The sequence below is a fragment of the Kryptolebias marmoratus genome, linkage group LG20 (genome assembly GCF_001649575.2).
Source record: "Kryptolebias marmoratus isolate JLee-2015 linkage group LG20, ASM164957v2, whole genome shotgun sequence".
Taxonomy (NCBI): domain Eukaryota; kingdom Metazoa; phylum Chordata; class Actinopteri; order Cyprinodontiformes; family Rivulidae; genus Kryptolebias; species Kryptolebias marmoratus.
Genome location: NC_051449.1, coordinates 11181347 through 11197027, shown reverse-complemented (window position 1 = coordinate 11197027; position 15681 = coordinate 11181347). Strand labels below are relative to the sequence as shown.

Sequence of the window (15681 nt, the reverse complement as noted above, 5' to 3'; positions counted from 1 at the left end):
GATGACGGGAATCATTTTAGAGACCAGTTACATGAATGTATCTTACCTTAGTGACAATAAAAATAAAAAAAAAACATCAGACTTTTTTTTTTTTTTTGGCTTCTGTGCGGAATGTTTTTCTCAGTGAAGAAAACTCCCAAGTCTGTGAGTTTTAATAGCTGTAAAGCATTTAAAACAAAGTCAAAGGAAGCAAAAGGAGCTACTGTATAATTTTAGACACTGAAATCAGCCAAAACTGGGAGCTTTCCAAAAATCCTAAATCAAAATCAGCCAAGAAAATTACAGTTTTAACACTGGCAGCGTGGTAATCACGGACTTTAGCCATCTCTTAAGGAAGTAAAAGAGCAGAAATTAATTTTGCCAACAAAAACAAAAAGCTTATTCTTAGAATCCCATTTATTATTCAGGAACCGTTTATGATTCATTTTTAATGCTTTGCCATTTTTGGGTTTAGTGGCCCACATCTCGGTGAAGGATCGTGCACAAAGGGAAGGAGAGAACAAGAAAAGAAGAGGAAGGGGGGTGGAGGAAGCTACAGAGAGGGGAATTGTGTCCTCTCATTGTTCAATTAAGTCTGTCGGTAATGATCAAGATGAGATGATGGCCGCCTTCCTTTTTATAGATACTAATCTGTGGCTGTCCGTGAAGTAAGAGAATGGCAGGGTGGTATGGAGCCTTTGTTGCTGCTATAGACTGTAAAATGTGTTTAAAAGGGTTTTGCTGTTATTGTGCTGCTTGTGATTTATTGTAATAGAGGGCACTTCCCACTGTCAGGTGATTACGTTAATGTATAGTCCACGGTTGCAAAGTTCACAACGAGCACTCTGACTGGCATTGAGGTCTAATCGATTTCATTGCTATTACTGAACAGAAATAAATAAAGCTGATGGCTGTGGTTAGGGTAATTATGCCACAGCACAGTGAATTGTTTGATTTTCCTTATTAATTGTATTTATTTAATCCATTTCATGCTTTTAGTTGTGCACTCGGGGACCTGGAGGGAATGAATAAATCACTCTCAGGCTCATTAGATTCCCCCTCTGGTTGGGACGTGCCACTATTTTGTCAGAATCAAATTGGCGTGTGTTATAATTTCCCGCTGGTGTGATTCACATTAACAGAGAAGAAGAAGAATAAGAAGAAGAAGAAGAAAGAAATCCGCATATTCGCCTACCAGCCCGTGTGCACATGCGCCCACACACACGCCAGCATGCGTCTGCTCCCCATCTGAACTCCTGACCTTTTCCAGCCGTCTGATGGCCATTGACATTTGCCTCTTGAGCGGAGCTTGCTCACGTTTTGGAGCTGATGGGAATGGATGATGTTGTTGCTGGAGGAGAAAAAAGGGAGGGAAAGAGGAAGGGGTGGAAGGAGCGGGGCGGCGGGGGCAGGTTGAAAAGAGGAAGAAGCCTCCCCCGTGCGGCCCCTGGAATCCATCTGGACCCCCCGCTCGGCAGAAAGGTCACGGGGCGACGCCGACTTACATCCTCCTCACAAAGGAGCCGTCGTTGTGACCCGAGAGTGTTCAGCTGCAATATGGCTGTCCTGCTCTGTCACACAGCCTGTCGTTTCCCCTCACTGTCCGCAGTCGTCATGGAGGAGGCGTGCTGTATGTGCGGAGCATTGTGATAGATGTACGAGACAGGCTGTGGCGGCGTGAGCTTCATCTTTGTCCTTGAAGACGGTGGATGGAATGGAGGGCCGCACCTGGTCGGCTGTTTTTAGCACCTCTGGAGAAAATCAGGATGATCTGCTTCTTTACCAAGGGAGCCTTCTGGTGGCAGGAAGAGGCAGGGCAGGAGAAAAGAGCCACAAAGTGACGGAGATGCACTCGAGTCTATAAAGCAAGCAACAGGGTTGTAATGTTTTTACAAGTCCCATTTAAATTGCCTGTTCTTCTCACCAGGACTGTTTCAGGTGCATTTTGCATCTTCTTGTCATGGGAGATGGGTGTCAAATGAGTATTTTGTAAGTTTGGGTTCAGACAACATCTCAAACGCTGCACAGTGAGAGGCATAAAGTTGGATTTATTGCACCATTAAAAGCAGCACTTCTGCTGTTAAACGTTTTAGTTGGTATTTGTACAAAACGAGGAGAAATAATCCAGGCTGCTCTATAAGATTTGATAAAAAAAACACTGATTACTAAGGCTGAGGCTTTCTGTTCCGCTTTACTTTAGCTGTTTTATGTTTTTAAACCTGACATGTTTTGTGTGATTATATCATCAAACTTGTGTGATTATTAAAGCCATCAGCTAAACTATCCTGTAAAATCTTAGCAAAAACAGTGGAAACAGCAACCCAAAAAATGATGAACTCTGCTTGAGATCTGTGTTAATTTTACATGAATTAATAGGTTGAATCGAGGAAATTATGGTTTTATGGTCTCGCTGAGGTGCCAGAGTCAATGAAGCTGCACAATTTTATGACACAGACTTGAACTTTTATAACGACGGACATATTTCAGGAAGTTCACTTTGTAGGTTTGCGCAGGAGACATTAAGAGTCGTATTTTTTTCTCTGTTCACTCTTTTTTTTAAAGATGTGTGTTGTTTTTTTTGTCTCCCTGCTGTCCTTCTGCAGTGCTCAGTATCCGTGGTGCCCAGGAGGAGGAGCCTCCAGATCCGCAGCTGATGCGACTGGACAACATGCTTCTAGCGGAGGGCGTGGCCGGGCCGGAGAAGGGCGGCGGGTCGGCAGCTGCGGCAGCCGCTGCGGCGGCCACCGGGGGCGTGGGCGCCGACAACTCCGCAGAACACTCGGACTACAGGGCCAAGTTGTCTCAGATCCGACAGATCTACCACACGGAGCTGGAGAAGTACGAACAGGTGGGAACCGGGCAGAACACAGTCCGTGTTCTCTTATCTGTTCCGTTCATCTGTATGAGAAACATATTTATACTTTAGTTTCTTTGATGATCATGGGTTCTAGAAAAATTACACACTAAATTTTTTTTTTTCATAGCCTCTGAAGCAGATAGAAGTTTTGCGCATTTATCAAAATAAGTGTGATGAGTCTTTGGCTGTTGTTCATAAACATTTTCTATGAAACATCATTAGTCATAAACCTGAAAAACAAGTTATTTTATATAAATTATTGGCAGGAAGGCAGAGTTGGTTAAAACTATTTGGTTATTTGGTTAAATTATCGCTGGTCAACCTTCCTCTGTGTTTATAGAGAAAAAATGTTCAGTCAAGGTTAATTAAAGATAAAAATGATAAAATAAAAGCATCCTTGAAGGAATGCATATCATCCACTGTATTTCATATGAGTTTCATCTTAAAAATATGGATTTTTAGCCTGTTAGTTCTTAGATGACTCTCAGCTACTACCACACTAGATTTTATCACAAAATCTGTAAAATTAACTGAATCGTAGTCATTTTTGTGATTGCTAAGGTCGATTAGTTGTGGCGGCCATCTTGAATTGGGTTAATCAGTTGTAGACGTATATTCAGTTAATACTTCCTGAGAGTTTTATTAAAATCTGTTTTGTGGTTCATGATATATTTTGCTAACACAATATACAAATGAACACACATACATAGGTACAAACACAGGCTGTTACATTATCACCTGCCTTTTGGCAGCAGACAATAACGACTGCAGGATGGCAGTAATGTTTTTTTGCTTTTTCCTGGGAAAACCGTCACCTTTTACACCTAAACAGATGTAAATTTATGTAAACAGTGGGTGTTATATATGTATTTTTAGAATAACAGTATAATTCTCCTGAAATCAGCACCTACAGGACGACTCACAACAAACGGAGCTTTCAGAAACGCTTTCTTTAGCAGGCGAGCAGCCATTATATCAGTCACACCCCAGCTCTCTTCCAAAGACTGTAACGTCTTGTCATTCCCTCGGAAGTCAAAGCGTTCTGGGTTTGTCATCTTCTCCGAGGAAGGCTAGTCATCGCTAACTGTCACAGTCAATATACACCTGAGCATTTTTGTGTCACCGCGCTATGTACACCCTGCGTGCGTCTGAGTGAGCGGTGTCTGAGCATGTGTGCGCGAGCAGAACGGCGGCTCGGTGGATCACTTTGACTGACGTAACCCCGGTGTTGACAAGCAACAGACACCTTGACTCTGAATGCAGTCATATCCAGTGACTGATTCAGACACGGAAAGAGGTAGACGGAAAGATGGAGTGAAAAGAGACGGAGACAGTTTAAACCTCTTGAACGTGAACGGGACTGAAAGCCTGCTGTCATTTTAGATTTCTCTTCACTTGTCACATTTTCTCTCCCATTGAAGAGAAGTCTTTTTAATATTCAGAGCACCGCGAGTATCACTGCCTCCGCCGTGTGACTCCTCTGCCACATTTGTTTGGCTTGAAACGGCGGGCTGTGTCTGCTGCTTTAATTTAGACTATTCTTATTACCTCTAACACCGCTGATGTTACACTGTCAGCACCGCTCGCATGAAGTCAAGGCCCACCAAGTGAAGCTGCAGCAGCTACAGAATCCAATTTCACCCTTTTGTTCTGTCTGAAGCTGTCGAGCCCCGGCGATAGTTATTCTTCTTATGAATCCTGTCTGTCTGTGCATCCAGGCGTGCAATGAGTTCACCACCCATGTGATGAACCTGCTGAGGGAGCAGTCTCGAACACGACCCATTTCGCCCAAAGAGATTGAGCGCATGGTCGGCATCATCCACCGCAAGTTCAGCTCCATCCAGATGCAGCTCAAGCAGAGCACCTGTGAGGCCGTCATGATCCTGCGCTCGCGCTTTCTCGATGCTAGGTCTGTTGCCGCCGCTCAGGTTCAATTTTCTTTTCACATCTAGGTCTGAATTTATACATCAGTTTCTGCTTTTATACATATATATTGAATTACTACCCTTAAATCAGTCTTTCATAATAAAATCCTTTCATTAGAGGAAAAGTACTTTATTAATTTATACATAAGTGTAAGAAATAAACTTTTAATTTCTCTTTTTTTTGTGTCCCTATTTGCGCCTGTTTCTGTCCAGACGGAAGAGAAGGAACTTCAACAAACAGGCGACAGAGATCCTGAATGAGTATTTTTACTCCCACCTCAGTAACCCTTATCCAAGTGAGGAGGCCAAAGAAGAGCTGGCCAAGAAGTGTGGCATCACTGTGTCGCAGGTAACCCCCAAAAAAACACAATAAAAATCTCACTGGACCTTTTTTTTGTAACACTCAGATTTACAACATTTATTTTTTTCAAGTCCTTGGTTACAATCTGTTTCAGAGTTGGCAGAGCTGAGAAGATTGCAGTAAAAGCTTGTAAAAGTCAATAAAGGCTAAAAATCATCAACATTTGACAAGATAATTCTCAATTATTGAACTCAGATAAATCTGCAGTCATAATAATTAAATGCCAGATGTTCTGTTATTGGATTTGGGGGTGGGGGAGATCACATATACAGTGTTATATGGCATTTGTTGTATGAATTGTAGTTTTGCAAGCATTGCAATGGGCTTTGTACAAGCAGCAGTGCAGATCTATTGAAATTTATAAAAAAAAATAATTTATTGTAAAGATTAAAATAAATGTCACAGAGGCATAACATTCCTTGAAGGAATGCTTATTATCTGTTGCCTTATATGTCAGAGTTTTAGACTGAAATCGTCTTATGTGGAGAAATGACAAAGTTGTAGCCATTTTGGTCAAACTTTGAAAATAACATAATGTGCTATTGTGCTCAGAGTATGTGCTGTGAATGACTCTACTACATCAAAACTTAGCTCAATATCTGTAAATATAACTGAGTCATATCCATTTTTCTTTTGGCCAAGCATGATTATCTGTGGCAGCCATCTTAAGTTGGATTGACTCCAAAGTATAATCAGTTATAGACGTACATCCAGTGAATACTTTCTGAAAGTTTCATCAAAATCCCTTCAGTGGTTTCTGAAATCTTTTGCTAGCAGATTGAGTTAACTCCAAATAGTTAATGGCAAAATTTGAAACGATGTCTTGTGAAATCTGTTCGTGCTCAGAATATGTGTTGGGAATCCGTCTCGGCTACTAGAACATCAAATTTTAGGTCAATATCTGTAAAACTGAATGAGTTATAGTCACAGATGTACAATCAATAATTATTTAATTAAAATGGTTACTTACTTGTTTCATCAGATATTTGGTAACAGACACATAAACACACACAGGCAAAAACATTATTGTCAGCTACATTATCAAGGCTTGTTTGATTTGATTTTAATTTCATCAGAAGATGTGCATGTTTTTAGGATTGTATTTTAAATTGGTTAACTGTAAAAACAGTCTTTTTAAGAAAAAATAACATTTGTGGATCTGCTCTTTTCTTGTAAAATGATTATTTATGTAATTTAGTATTCACATTTCATATTATAAATGCACTACCACATTATGTTCTTATCTAATGCTAAAATGCATGATACAGTTTTGTTTTTCAGTCCAATTGTATTTGCCAATTCAAGAGTTGGATTTTGTTTCAGTCCAGTTGTATAGCTAATTTACTACTCTAAGAAAAGAAGACTTGCTTTAAATTAAGCCTATATGAAAAAAACCTTTAATTTAAATTGAAGTTATGTCACCGTAGCCGTTAAAACTGTTGCTAACTTGTGAAAGAAGTGTAATCGTGGTTTGATTCGGAGGTGCCGGTGTTATTTCGGCTCTCACTGAGATCACGGCTCTCTCCCAACAGGTATCAAACTGGTTTGGGAATAAGAGAATCAGATACAAGAAAAACATCGGCAAGTTCCAAGAAGAGGCCAACATGTACGCAGCCAGGACTGCGGTCAACGCCACCAGCGTGTCGGCTCACGGCAGCCAGGCCAATTCCCCGTCAACTCCCAATTCAGCAGGTGAGCCTCCAACCCTGAGCCGAGACTGTTTGGGTGCGTTGAAATGAACTCTATAGACAGAAAAATTTGATTTACTTTATTGATACCAGAGCAGGTTAATGTGTACGCGCTTGTACCACAACTCAAGCATTTAGTCTCTGCTGATGTTCATGTAGACTGTCTGGATGCCTCTGTTCTCCCGAACTAACCCAGAGATTCACTCCGGCTTCTTTTTCCATTTCTTCTCTGCCTTTTGTCGTCTGTCTCTCTTATTTTCTCTCTCTCTCTGTGTTATTGACCTCTTGGTCTTGTGGACGTTAATTTTTCCTTCCTCTTGTCCGGTTGACCTCTTGTATGCCATTAAGCCGCTCAGAGGGCAAGCGGAGTCTTTTGTCATATAGAGACTTTGCAACTGTATTGGATTAGGACCGGGTGTTGAAATCTAGTTACGCGATGGTCTCTTTACATCTGGGGGAGCTGGGGTCCATTAAAGGATGAAGACGATTCTTTGGGTCTTCCTGCACATTAATTATGACTTCCTTAATGAAACACTAGCTGCATAGACATTTAAATGTAATAGAATCTATGAGCCTTGTTTAACTTAAACAGTTTAGTAATGAGAATCTGTCTCATTCTTGTTGTTGGTGGATTTTTTTTTTCTTAACATTGCTTTGAATAAATGTTGACCTAGAGTGTCTGCTTTGTGCAACTTGGGAAAAAAGATTTTTCCAAGAAACAAAATTGTGCAATACAATACTATACATTATAGTAAAATGTAATGTGATACCTTATAATCCTGTACAATATGATACTATGTTAGATTATAATATACTTCCTGTACGGTACAATATGAGATATTACATTAGCATAGATGATACAGTACAATGTGGTACAATAAGTACATTACAATATGTTACTTTATGATATATGATACATTACAATCTGGTACAGTATGATGCGATACAATATGACTATTAAAATACAATACAATACGATACATTATGTTACAGTACAATATAATATATTATGATACGTATATTATGATACTGTATAATATGATATGTCACTGTCTGGCATAATGTGATATGTTCTTTTTTCTTTGATTGTCCTTTTTAGGAAATTAGTTACAATGTCTGCCAACCTCTCAAACTAACCCACTTAATGCTCTTTTGCTTGTGCATGATCGTTTTAACCCCTTTCTCTATCCCTTTCTTTTTCTCTCCGCTTTCCTTTCACCTCTGTCCTGCTCTGTATCCTCTCCTCTGCCTCTGTATATATTCTCAGGTTCTGCTGGCTCTTTTAACATGTCAAACTCCGGAGACTTGTTCATGAGTGTGCAGTCCCTCAATGGGGACTCGTACCAAGGGGGGCAGGTTGGGGCCAACATACAATCCCAGGTAGGCGCTCCTCCCAGCTTAGCGTCTTTCGGAAGCAGCAAACTGGCAAAAGTCTTGAGACGTTATTCCACCGCTGACCAGTTCGAGAGCGCCCAGAATAGGTTGACCTACACGCTGAAACAGGGGTTACTCCTAGCCTGAAGCGCTCCGTTAATGTAGATACCATTGTCAAGCTATGGTTGAATAGACGACGGCAGACAGTTTTGGAAACGTTGCAACGCTCATCAGCACTCCTGACAAGAGTTCACATAGCCACTGGTGCTCTGTGGCTCCCTGACCTTGCCCCAGTGGACAGTTCTGACCACCGCAGCGTTGCAACTTTCACCAGAGATTAAGAAATCACCACCCACGGTGATATTCTCTTTTTAGTTTTAATGCTTTTAGCATCATTTCCTTATCCCACCATCCCTTCTTTTCAATTCAGATCAGGTCTCCAAATGCTTTAGGTCGTTCATGAATATGCAACAGGAACAACGCTTGTGTGAGGTAAAGATGTCTTCGGGGTTTGCCTTTAAATAATTTCTTTTAAAAGTTAGTTGTGGCTCACAATTATAAATTAAAAGAAGAAACTTAAAGTACTTTTGGCTAAACTGACCTCTGCAGTAAAGCAGCCTAATTTGACGCAATCTACATCCATCCTGAACAACATTTAGATCTGTTTTTGGGCCATATTTTAAAAAAGGTGTTTACATATTTTAAAAGAACATACATAAAAGCTTGATTAACAGTATAATTGACTTTAAACAGGGCTCTGATTTGACGAGAACCAAGATTCTTCTTTTGTTAATTGTATCTTTTCCAGATGAGTAACGTCTTGTAGTTGTGTTTGATCTTGTGAAGCATGGCATCTTTATTTGTCTAAACCCCTGTTTGTGTCCTGTATGCACACGCTGATGCAGTGACATTCAGCCACAAATTTTCAGTTCTGATGTCTTGTTCAACAGCTCCAAATAGTTGAACATTCGCTTACTTTCTATCGTTTTGTCCTTTTGCTTCGACCATTATTGAGCTTGTATTAGCAGCCAAATTGTACAGATTCATTGTTTGTAACCTTTTCCTGTTTATGATACCCTTTTATTATCAGAGTGACCTTTCCCTGTGCTTTGCTGTCTTTGTTGCGCCGAGCTTTTGTCTGACCAGGCCTTTTATCTGTGTCCCTGCTGTTCCAGGTGGATACCCTTCGCCATGTTATCAGCCAGACCGGAGGATACAGTGACAGCCTCGCAGCCAGCCAGATGTACAGTCCACAGGGCATCAACGTAAGACCTGTAAACAATCTCCTTCTCCTTCCTAACGCTTGCTTTGCTGTCCTCTGTTGCACTGATTCTCCAGTTTGAGGATGTGTGTAATATTGTCTAAATCTGTGTGCTCATTGGGATTCTACACAGCGGGGTTGGGCTGCTGTCCAGACAGTCGCCCCCCCCTCCTTTATTCCTCTCTACTTGAGCTTTTCGTTGTAGCCAATGATGCTGAGCCTGTGCTGGACATGCTCCTAGCCTGTCGGAGGGTATTAGCCTTAGCGAGGCACCTGAAGTGGACAGAAAGGTGTCAGCTTTCCCCCCTAATATGAATCTCGCTTTTGGCTCAATATAACAAGGCATGCTTGTTGTCCAATCGCACGTCTAAGTTCACCAGAAAAAGCTCGTTTTTTGCTCATTCCTAAAATAGCTTCCTAACTTCCCCTATCCGAGCCTGAGCCAGTCGTGGAAGTCCACTTTCTGGGCGGGACAGGCGACACTGGAGGCTGCGTGTTAGCATGTAGATCCATAACGACAGGCTGCGCGGGGCTGAGCAAAATCAATACGACAGTCACAGGGACAGAAAGAGCGGGGCTTTGGGCTAACAGTCCAAGCACATTGGCCAGATCAGTCATCCACAGGAACAGCAGCACTGACAGCCCGGCCCGCAACACCCCTTTGTGCTAAAATAAGAGCACAAATGCGTCCGACTCACTCCAACGTGCAACACGCTCAGCTGCAGGTTGTTTAAGAGATGGTGCAGGGAGTTGGACTAACAAAATGTTATTTTATTTTATTAATTTGATGTGAACAAAATAAAGGGTTTGCTAATCAATGTAAAGGATTAAACTACGGATCCATTAGGAACCAAAATGGTTCAAGACAAATAAGGAGTTGCTTTTTGTTACATTTCATCAGTATTCGTTATAATGTAAAACTCTTATAGTGGTACAATTATTTAAAAAAAAGGACAAAAACACATTTTAGCAAAGCTCGTGACTAAGGTGTTGTATTTAAGGAGCCAAAATTATCTTTTTTCCTCTTTAAGATTTACTGACTGAACTCTGGTGCTTCACCTCTCCTTTATCCTTGAACAGCAATTACACCCCTTAAATTGCTGGTGGGTGTCGCCTCTCTCAGAGACTGGAAATGTTTTTTTTTTAGTTTTTTTTTTTATTCTTTTTGCTCTTGAATGAGATGACAGACGGTCTTTACGCCAAATAACAGGGTTTGGAAATAAGAGGCTGCCAAAGCACATTCCCAGCACTCACTAATAGCGTGAAAATTGCAATTAATGTCCTAAATGGTCTTTAGCCGACCTTTTATCATGATTTGAGATCCATTTTAAAGAGCCACTTTTTATTGTGATAATTTATTCTTTTATCAACCATCTCAGGGGTATATTCATGGATGCATGAAAGCTCTGTGTAGTCTGCGTTTCATCTTCTCTGTTTATCTCACATTATGTCAGTCCTGTTGAGAGGAAAGTGAGAGAAGAGGCACGAGAACATACTTTTTCAAGTCGCTCTGGTTTTTCAGTGATCCGTCTCCGGGAGTGTTTATTTCTAAGGAAGTCTGTCGTGTTTACATTAAAGTTAAGGGTTTACCTTTAATTTTAGGAGTCCACACAAAAAGCGGCTGGATCGGAGCTAAAAATATCCTTCAGCCTTTTTTTTCATATTTTAAAGCAACTTCCGTGAGCAGTCCGCTTTGAATTTATTTGAAGTTTCACGTAATGCTGTTTGCACCAAGTGCGCTGATGTTTTAAATGTTATTTTATGTAACCCAAATGGTTGTGAATATCGCGGGGTTTTTTTCTGCTGACTTTAATTTTCTGCTGCATATTAAAGCCCCACTTTGTGCTTCAGTGAGTGTTTACGGCTGGCTGCTGTACGTAAGGCTGATTTAAAATGAATTACATGGTTTATATTTAATGGAATGAACATAACATTTCATTTCTAGGGCAAAAGGTTTAGATGTGTTTGTCAGACACCAAGCTGACAGTCAGCTTTGTTCATAGATTTGATGTTTTCCTGCTCGAATAAAGAACTACTGTATGGCGTTTGTTTCAGTCCCAAGACGCCGAAGACAAGAGGAGACACAGCAGGGGGGCTTTTGTCACTGCTAATTCATGCTCTCTGTTGTATAAGAGGCTTATAGGTTGTTGTTTTTTTAAATAGAATACCAGTAGGGTTTTTAATGTTTTTACATGCTTGCGTCATATTTTTATATGGAAAATGACACCTCATTAGTGGAACAAGCATTCAGCATCATGGCTGAGCATTTAGAGCCTGAAACTGCAGATAATTAATGACCGTCTAAGACATCCAGAGTCCTGCTGTCAGGATTTTATACGTAACAAACCTTAGAAACCAGTCGTGTTGCATTGTGGACTGGGGGTTGTCAGAGTTAGCCATCGGGAGCAGAGTTTATCTAATATCCAGTGTTGGCATTAACACATTGCAGCCGATAAAGAGCCGTTTTATCTTTATATATTTAATCTGAGAGCTGCAGATCGAGGAGGCCATTTTTGCACGTTCATAACTTTTAAAACTGACAAGTAAATTACATCTAAAGCATTGTAAGGTGTAGTTTTTGATCATGATTATGTGTAATACAATACATACATCCACCTTTTGTTTGTTTGGTGTGTGTGTGTGTGTGTGTGTGTGCATGGGGTGGTAAGGGGGTTGGGTAAAGGATTAGGATAATAGAGTCTATAGGTGGATAATCCTTAATAAATTTAACTTAATTTGTATTTTAATATTGTTATTTCTGTTTATTCCCTTGTGTTGAAAGCTAATAAAAATGTTAACTAAAAGTTAATTTTTAATTTTAAGGACCTTTTTGGGGGATGGGGTTATAAGACATTCTACCACATGAGAACATTGTGTTTCTTGTCTTTAGACAGAGTTAGTTAAGCTGAGCGTCTCTAATCTCCAGATTTATATGTAACTTAGAAATGGGAGCATTACTGTATGTCTAAGTCTTCATCCTTTCAGCCAGAAATAAAAGAAGCTTTTTATGTCAAACTGTTAAGAATTTTAAAAAGGGACATTTTACGAATGCATGAAGTAATTTTTTAGAAATTGTGTAACAGACAGACACAATAGGTTTTATTCACACAAGACAAAATCATATTATACACTAGTTGAGGACTACATTTAAACAGATTACTTAATAGATGTTCATTTACAGCAGCAGGACTGGTAGTTGTTAAAGGTTGTGTCCGTAAATGGTGTCCGATCCTTGTCCTCATGGGTCACTCTCTGCATGTTTTATTGTTTCCCTGCTCCACACCTGATTCAGTGGTTGAATTACCTCTTCAATTTGACCTGAAATTCTGCAGAAGTCTGTTAATCTTCCATTAATTTAAATAAAGTGTGCTTAAACAGAGGAATGTCTAAAACATGTATAAAAGAGAATAATTAGATCCTTGTTTTATCATCTGTAAAGATTTAGCCACTAAAGAGCCCAAATTGAAATGTTTTGCTTTGGGAATCCAGTAAAATAAGTTCCCCTACTTTATTCATAATTTAATGTTACTTTCTTATATATAAAGTTATAATAGTAGCACATTTTGTTGATGTAGTTCCTGCCTCTTTAAGAATCCCTTCTGATTAATCAGCTGCACTGTTTTGTAAATGCTTCACACTGATGTCTGATTTTATTGTTATGTAGGAAATCGTTCTGTATTGTGTATTGTCCCGTGTTTCCACTAAGTTTCGTTTCTGTCATATGTTTTCAGACAAACGGAGGCTGGCAAGATGCTCCGACTCCTTCGTCAGTGACATCGCCCACAGAAGGACCTGGAAGTGTTCATTCAGATACTTCCAACTGAATATATCCATCTCCACGCCTCATCCACACACACACACAAAAAAAGAAAAACAATCAAAAAAAAAAAATACAAGGACTGATGTTGTTCTTCACAGTATTAAACGAAGGAATTCACTTTTCCACCGTTTGGCGATTTCCTGCGAAATCCTAAAATGACAAAGTTTCTCCGCTTGGACTTTTGAGATACAAAACGAGAAGTTTCCCAATAAAACGACATCAACAGAGTTTGTACAGATTTCACATTATAATCAGAGGGCTGGGGTTTACTTATCCACTCATAATGTTTTCACTCGATATGATGAAATGATGAGGTAAAAGTAGATAAATTAAATCATCGGTTTAACTGAAAATGCTTCATTCTACCTCTCAGCCACCATAAAGAGTTAAAAAAAATGTCAGTGACCATTATTTGTTTTTTGTAAAAAATTTAAAAAAAGAAACTTTGTCTTTGCAAGCAAGAGGCACATCTTCTTACATTTTGTTGTCTCTCACCTACTCTATGGTACGCCATTTTAGACTTAAATATTGCTCAGTTGTTTACAATGTGTGCTCGATTAAAGTATGTTCATCCTCCCCTTCTGTCTCCGACAAGTCAAAACTGAGTTCTGTCAGGAGACTTTACCTCTAAGGTAACCCTGTGAAGTATGTTATCTGTAAAACAATAAATAAATACTTGTCATCAAAGCAGACAAGCTTGACATCCTTCATTAAGATGCAAGATATCAGCATACAGTGAGTAGTTTCACACGGTGTTGGAGCATATTCGATGCATTTAAGGCGGATTTACTGACATAAAACTGTAAATTAGATGTTCTGTTTATCTTTGCTGGACATGGAAAAACATTCATGATATTTTTATTTCCATTATTGTCACAACAAAATGTCTGATAATGCCAAAATGCTCATGTTGCCAAACAAAAATCAAGACTTTTAGCCTGTTGTATCCTAGAACAATCGCAACTTTTTTTTTCCTCCTTGTCTAAATCAGCTTCTTCCTCTTTTTTTATTTTTTTATTTTATTGTATGTTTTACAGACTGTTGACGCTACGATAAGGTGAGCAGTTCTGCCCCACAGAAAGAAATAAAAGCTCACAGAGGAAGGTTCTTCAAGAACATTTGTTCCTGAGTTTTATTGAATCTGAAAAGCTACTTAAAGGTGCTCGTTGCAAATTTTAAAATACAACACGAAAAAGGTATCCTGAACTATATCAAATGGTGCAGTTTGAAAGCGTTTACTCCTGTAGTTTTCCACATATATTGATATGCAGTACTGAAAAGCGGGTACGTACTCAGTGTAAACAAAACGGAACGCTAAAAACCAGGTGGAGGCTGGCTGAAGTCTGCGTAGGAAAACAAATATAGGTTATATTTTCAAGACAAATGAGTCTATTTTGAATTTAGATTATTTTAAAAACCCACCTGCATCTTTTACTCAACAAATCTGAGCTTAAAAACGTACCAATGCATCAAAATTGTCGTTTCTCAATCCCAAACGGCTCCTACATGAACGTCCCCATTGTTGACCTATTTTCAGTCTCTGCAGGTAAACAAACGCGTGGTAGTTCATAAAATTTGCTTACCAAATTGTTCCTTTGACCGGTCTGCATGATATTGCAATGAGCACCTTTAAATAGAAATGTTCCTAGCATAAGATGCTGGAAGCATAAAGCCACTGATCTTCATCACAGACGAAGTATAAAACCGAAACTGCTGCTCAGCTGATGGACGATTTCAGAAAAAAGATAATTTTTCAGTATGTTTTCCTTTTTTTTTTTTGTCCTCTAGAGAGCATTTATTCCACATCAAGACAGGATTTTGCTCCAGAAACCCTGAGTTTGACACCAAAAACAAATATGGAGGTGATTTCATTACTGTCATTCAGGTTACGTCAGTGTCAAACATTAACGAACAAAGCACTCAAGATGGGACATGATACTCTGTCAAATAATGTGTTTTATAAGCAGTCCAACCTTGTTTATAGTTATTTTTTTATGTTGTGTGGCCGATTTGTTTTTGTATTTGATTTTAATGGCATGCCTAATGCTTCTTCCTTTGTTGTTTTTGTTCCTCTCTTCTCGTGATTTGGCTCATGAATTTCCGACATGTGTTTTTATGTGCACCTGTTGTGCTTGACTTGCCTTGTTGCAAAGGGTTTTCAACACATTAAACTGATATGTACTACAGTGCAGTCATATATCAACTTTATTACTGTTATTAATTTTTTTTCCTCTCCAAATGTGAGCTTTAGAATCAATAGAAGTCTCTACAGATACATTTATTGGTCTTTTTTTAAGGCAGCAAGCGTTAAATACACGTTTTTTTAAAAAAAAAACTAGTTTGGGGATTTATTTCTGCTGTGGATTTTCTGCGTAGGTCTGAATCACAGCATGGGTTCTTGCAAGTAAGTTAAATT

The 15681-nt window shown here is 39.4% G+C and overlaps 1 protein-coding gene across 4 annotated transcripts in view; it reads left to right on the top strand.

Moving 5' to 3' along the window:
• Positions 1-15451, top strand: part of pbx1a (pre-B-cell leukemia homeobox 1a) — a 53123-nt gene extending 37672 nt beyond the window's left edge. Inside the window, exons 3-9 of one of the 4 annotated variants that reach the window (XM_017422517.2) lie at positions 2583-2827; positions 4555-4745; positions 4975-5110; positions 6655-6814; positions 8078-8190; positions 9360-9449; positions 13177-15451. In XM_017422517.2, the coding sequence (XP_017278006.1) occupies positions 2583-2827; positions 4555-4745; positions 4975-5110; positions 6655-6814; positions 8078-8190; positions 9360-9449; positions 13177-13269 (1028 nt within the window). In that variant the 3' untranslated portion in view covers positions 13270-15451. Of the gene's footprint in view, positions 1-2582; positions 2828-4554; positions 4746-4974; positions 5111-6654; positions 6815-8077; positions 8191-9359; positions 9459-13176 lie in introns of all 4 variants that reach the window. The other 3 variants (XM_017422516.2, XR_001808730.3, XM_017422518.3) reach the window with 3 other exon arrangements.
• Positions 15452-15681: the final 230 nt, after the last annotated feature.